The sequence below is a fragment of the Asparagus officinalis genome, chromosome 1 (assembly GCF_001876935.1).
Source record: "Asparagus officinalis chromosome 1, Aspof.V1, whole genome shotgun sequence".
Classification (NCBI taxonomy): Eukaryota; Viridiplantae; Streptophyta; class Magnoliopsida; order Asparagales; family Asparagaceae; genus Asparagus; species Asparagus officinalis.
This window is the reverse complement of record NC_033794.1, coordinates 15,753,066-15,759,153: the sequence shown is the minus strand read 5'-3', so window position 1 is coordinate 15,759,153 and position 6,088 is coordinate 15,753,066. Positions and strand designations below refer to the sequence as shown.

The following is a 6,088-nucleotide window of genomic DNA, read 5'->3' as shown; positions in this document are numbered from 1 at the left end:
TCAGAATATGAAATTTTGCTATCAATTATTCCACCTCTTTCTTTACATTCTGAATGTCGCTCCCTGATTTATTCCATCTAGGAGATTGAATAAATACATAAGTTTCCGTTCAAGGTTTTTGACCGTGGATTCTTCTTGGAGTTGTTGCCACCCGATTTTGAAGCTATATATTGTCCAATTCTCTCAGAGGGAGATGGGATGCGCTGGTTGCTTCAGTTTCTTGAGGAAATTCCACCGATCTGTACTCTCATTGAATGAGACATCTGACCAGTCTTCCCAAGATTTTTTGCTGCCTCACAGCATGGAAGATGCCTATTCTTACAATGGAGGCAGTGATTGTAGCTCTTGGCGACGCGGTAGGAGTTCTGAGGAGATCCTTTTAGCAAGAGCTCGAAAGGGATTGATATGCAGAGAAGTGCCAGTGAATGAAACTCGGAAGGTCACTATCTCTGAGGTAACTAGAAAATAATTACATTTTTAAAAGGAAAATATCTTCTCCTTCTGATTTATTTAGTTAGGAGATGCTAGAGTAGCTGCTGAATTTTATCAAAATGAATTGTAAAGCACATTATATTAATGCTTCTTGTTGAATACTCTTTATGGGTTTGCGCAGAGAAATCATCGAGGATTGGATTCAATGGAACCAATTTACATTATTAAAAAAACTTGATAATCTTCAAGTTTGATCATATGTTTTTTCTTCAAGTTTTCTTGTTTTAAGTGGAAGAAGTTAATAGATTTGTTTTCATGACAGATCATTTAGAGAATCAGTAGGATACTCACGTTCAAGTCAGCTTTTGGGTAATTAATGGGGTTCTAGCAAGCCATTTTAAAACTTTAATAATTTTTCAAAAATATGCTTTAGTAGCATAGCTTGACTCCTTTACCATTTGATACAATGGATTTATGCTGGTTTATACCTTCTGTAACATATGGCCCGCACTTTTTCTCAACCACATCTTTCATGCTTATAGGTAACCTCCAGATGCTTGATAGCAACTGTGAAGTGATGTTTATGCAGATGGTTATGCATTGTTAGTCTTATTTTTCACCATCTTTTACACACATAATCGTTCACATGCGTGCACACACTTATACACAGAGGCCATATCTATTTTCCTCTCCCCTCCATGATTTTAACTGTACGTTTTTCAGGTCACTACAAGCAGTTCCCTACCTACAATGTTCTGAATGAAATTTTAATGGGACAACTATTTACACCACTATCTCTTGTTTGGAACTTTAAATGATTATGTTAGCTTATGTTTGGCATTTATTGTTTTTAGGATGAAAATGGAAATAAGATGATTAATGAGTATGTTCGGGAGCGCAAAATTGGGTCTGGAAGCTATGGCAAAGTGGTAAGACTTGTTTTAATATTATCAATCATTCAATCGTTCAGTTATTTAATTTAATTAATTGCTTTGGTTGTAATAGGTTCTGTACCAAAGTGTTAAAGATGGAAAACATTATGCAGTAAAGGTACTCAATATTGGTTTTTGCATCCACTTTTGCCTTCATTGTGAACATTGATACTATACTATTTTGATAGGTATCTTTTTGTTTTTGTTGTTGTTTGTTGTTATTGTTGTTTAACGGTGAGAAAATCATATATCTTTGATTGGTGGTGGTTATCAACATGTTACTGAACCTGTCATCTTCATACAATATCCTTAGATTCACAAGTCATTGAGATGTATTATTCTGAATAGAACAATAAACTGTTGAGGCTTCTATAAAAAATCAACTTGTACATCTATAGGTACAGGTAGATTTCTATCCATTATGTCTGTGCTACTCATTGGCATACTCCGCAAAACCTGTCTCTGCCTCTATGCTGTGGTAGTAAACATTGTATCATGTGTTGGTTACTTTTCATGAGTAAGCTTTATTTTCACCATCTATTTTCTAAGCATATTTTTCGATTCACAATTTGGATGTTTGTTCGAGTTTTCTTTTCCTGACATGTCGTTTTCATTTTTGTTGGATATTAAGTGAGTGTGATGGAACTGTTTTCAAGGCCTCTTCACATCTCATTATTCAAGGGGATGTTTTATTGTCCTTCTTTTATACCCAAGTTTATGTAATAGTTTCATTTATTTGATGTTAGAATGTGGTATTTGTTAACGCGTGAGACTGAGTTTTTGAGTTATTGTTACTCTCGTGGGTTTTCTTTGACAACCAATGCTTTTGTTTTGTGAAGATCATCTAAAACAGGCATATCTAAGCATTTATAGATGCGCCAGATTATGTGGTTGTGCTCTTCAGCATCAGTACATTAAATTATTTTTCATTTTTCATTATATGAGCTTGCTAGGTACTGGCTTATGTCCTGTCTTTCTTTCTTGTTGCTAGGTACTGGCTTATTTTTCATTTATACTAGTGAGCATTATTAGATTAGATGCATCCAATACACACTTTCTTATTGTTCTGTCTTTCTTTCTTGTCCCATAAACTTGACTGGGTGATCTACTTATTTCCATCCAATTCTTTTCATATTATGTAGTTTGTTGTTTTTTGTAGTTGTATCCAGTATGATAATTCTGCATTTTATGTTCTAATGCAGGTTTTCCACAAATCGCATTTGTTGAAGTTGCGGGTGGCACCTTCAGAAACTGCCATGACCGATGTTCTTAGGGAGGTGAGTTTTTTCCCCCATCTTTGTTCTGAGCGTTAGGGATTAGATGTAGTTAGCTTGTCTAGAGAAAAGCAGAAGCAAAATCTCAAGAAAAAACCTCGATTGTTGGAATTTGATGTTTGTGTTTATGGTTCAATGCTCCTCTTGTATTTGTGTTTACGATTATGTAACAGATGGAGTAAATATATTCATCATTTTTCATCTTGACAGTTACCTCAAACAGAAATAATAGCATAGTTTTTTGCTACTTGCAGGTGTCCATCATGAAAATGTTGGATCATCCCAATATAGTGAAACTCATTGAGGTGATTGATGACCCACTCATAGACAACTTCTACATGGGTATTCATTCACATTTTTTCCATATATTTTGATGTATTATCTTTCTTAAACCAGCTGTTGTTTTTGCATTCTATTTAATTTGTTATCACTTTGCTATTATATTAGAATTTTGTGATTGACATTAGTGGCTTTTATTATCTTCACTTTGCAGTTCTAGAGTATGTAGCAGGCAAAAGGATGTGTGACTTTGATTCTTGTCCAAGAGATGGTATTGGAGAAAGTGAATCAAGAAGATATCTACGAGATGTTGTTTCTGGTCTCATGTATCTCCATGCTCATGTAAGATTTTTATTCTGCAGTTTATAAGTATGGTTTTGTGCTAGCAAGTTTCGATATCAGCAATATAATATTTTTGCTGCTTTTTCTGCATTAGTCTCATGCTATAATAATGATGATGATATGTAGCACATGCAGTACTCGTGCTCTGCTATCTCTGATCATCCTCTTTCATTTGTGGTGAAATGAATTGCTGTGTGATTATTCAGCTGCTATCTTTTCTTCTTCTATTTTACAGAGCACAATGTCACTGGTAACCAAGCTATAGTGGTGAAACGTAAGATGACTAGCCCGTTAACTACCAGCACAAGGGACATGGTTGTTCTTTAGTATAAATTTAGAAGTGAGAATCATACGATGCAACGATTATCTATACTAATATAGAAAGAACCAACTGGGGTATCAAAAATGGATGAATGGCGGACAAGTCCTCCTTTATAGTTATGCACAAAAGGGCAATAAGATAATTTTGGCAATGAAAAGATATAGCAAAAAGAATAAAAGAGTACTTTGTCTTTTTCATATTTTATCCATGTTACATTTTCTTTCTCATATACAAGCATTAGCTCTTCCATCTCACATATAACTCTATAAAAAAAATCCTTTTTTCCTTTTTTCCTTTTTTCCTTTTTTCTTGAAATTGCCCACTCTATATAACTGTAATATCTATACTAATTTAGGAAAAACAAGTAGAGATATAAGTTTGAAGGAGTGAAGATATTTCATTCCAAATTAAGGGTAATATGTTTATTTGCAGTTAAAACAAGTCATAACCTCTCTTTCCCATATCATTTGACTTTGAAGAGATTAAGCACGTGCAAGCTCCCAAAAAAATTTTGAGGTGCTCACATGGCTTTAAAGTTAACTTGAAACATATACTTACTAAGAGACAGGTGCTAGAGGATCTATCATAGCAAGGATCATATTTGCATTGGTTATAATTAAAATAAAAGTTAATTAAAGCAGCATCATACAAACACAAATTATAAGGATCAATTACTTACACTAAAATCTAAGAAATATGAAAGTTGTTAAGTACCTAACCATATTCAGAAAATTGCTCATGAAATTTGCAAACTTCATATTGAATGTTGTGTTGGCTTATGTTCTGAAATAAATGGATCAAAATTTACAGATACAGTATCAACAAGAGATGTAATGAATTGATATACAGTCCCAACTTGAAAATTGTAACGAAGGGATCGATATCTGGTGAAATTTTTTATTTTTTCATATTCAAGATATACTTGTCATACCTATCTCTTGGTTTTTTTGTGAAAAAGAAAGTAAAATCAGTTGAGAAAGAATTTATTCTTTAATTAACACCATTCACTAAATTAGTTAAACTTTAAATTATTAATGCTCAAGGTACGTCAAAATGCAAGATTTAAGCTATTGTGTTGGAGACAGAATCAACTAAGATGGTTTGGTCATGTACAATGGAGACTTCTTAGTGCACCGATTAAGAAAAGTGATAGTATTATAGTTAATGGGGATAGGAAATCTAGAGGTAGACCTAAAAGAACTTGGTTAGAAGCTATTAAGAAGGATATGATTATGATTAACTTACGGAGGAGATGTCCCATACCAGAATGGAATGGAAGAATAAGATTCATGTAGCTGACCCTAAACATTTGGGATAAAGGCTTTGATGTTGGTGGAGGTGGTGGTGGTGGAGACAGAATGTTTTGACCATAAAACTCAAAGGAAGTTGCTGGATAGCAGTTTGATTTCAGTTTTGCTTGAATGATTTTATTTGATCCTTGCGGATAACAAAATATTCCTTTGACCATTCATCTTTATACCTGATGTTGGCAGGAAAATTGAAGTTGGTTTTATTCTTTCTGGTTTGCGTTAATAGAGTATTAAGCATTCATGATAGTGGATGTTCATAGATAGGAATGCTGTTTTGGTTTCCATTTTCTAGTATTAAAACCATGTTCTCAAATGTGGATCTGTAGCGTCCTAGTGTCAAAGCCAAGTTGACATTTGATACAATTTAGACTAGCTGAAGGCACTCTTTGAGCAGATCCTCGGTGATTTTTTTAATCTTATGTATTCTCAGTGCAAAGTGCAAACCATCAGTATATGAACCTCAATGACTGTCTCATATCACGGGTATTTGAATTTGATTTGCTTTTAACTTTACTATATTTTCTACTTGTCCCATGATAAAAGAGAGAGCGGTATTTTTTATTTACTTTAAGTAAACACAGGTAACAATTAAAGCGTATGCTTGAGAAAATGTTGCTATTTGAGGAGCTTTAATTGCATAAAAGGTAATCCACTGTAACTTCTCTTGATGTCTATCTTAAATTAACAATTTAACTTTAATACGTGCATCTGCTTCCTCCTTGTTCTTCCACTTGCTATAGGTCTTGGCTATTGCTGTTGTCCAACTACCAACTTTGTAGCAGATAATATGTTAAAATTTACTTTTGTGTTTTTTATTCCTGAATATAGCTTCAGTTCTATATAGACAGTGAACAATAAGAAGACCAATATGAATTAGTTTCCTTCTACCTGTTCTTAACATGGGTTTAGATCCTTGAATGATTGATTGGATTTGCCTATAGCATTTCCAATTTACTAGGAGATTAAAGTGATTTTTGGACAAATTTAATCTTGTCTTTATGTAAACTCTTCTGTAAGCAGATTCACCTTTCCTTTTCTAGACATTCATCATTTTTCCCCTTGGTGGGCCTGTAAATACATAAGCCTTAAATTTCAAGGAATAGGATTTGTGTAGTTATGAAGAGTTCCAACCATTTGGATAAAATAAATTTACTGCTCAAAGCAATTTTCGGATTAAAAAACATACTTCCCTTGTTC

The 6,088-nt window shown here is 33.6% G+C and overlaps 1 protein-coding gene across 6 annotated transcripts in view; it reads left to right on the top strand.

Moving 5' to 3' along the window:
* The window catches only part of LOC109819495 (serine/threonine-protein kinase GRIK1-like), a 9,255-nt gene that overhangs the window by 779 nt on the left and 2,388 nt on the right, over positions 1–6,088 (top strand). For 4 of the 6 annotated variants that reach the window (XM_020385243.1, XM_020385250.1, XM_020385237.1 and 1 more), the window contains 6 exons: positions 82–454; positions 1,287–1,361; positions 1,438–1,482; positions 2,567–2,641; positions 2,893–2,980; positions 3,132–3,259. In XM_020385243.1, coding sequence (XP_020240832.1) covers positions 82–454; positions 1,287–1,361; positions 1,438–1,482; positions 2,567–2,641; positions 2,893–2,980; positions 3,132–3,259 — 784 coding nt within the window. The remainder of the gene's footprint in view (positions 1–81; positions 455–1,286; positions 1,362–1,437; positions 1,483–2,566; positions 2,642–2,892; positions 2,981–3,131; positions 3,260–6,088) is intronic. The other 2 variants (XM_020385262.1, XM_020385267.1) reach the window with 2 other exon arrangements.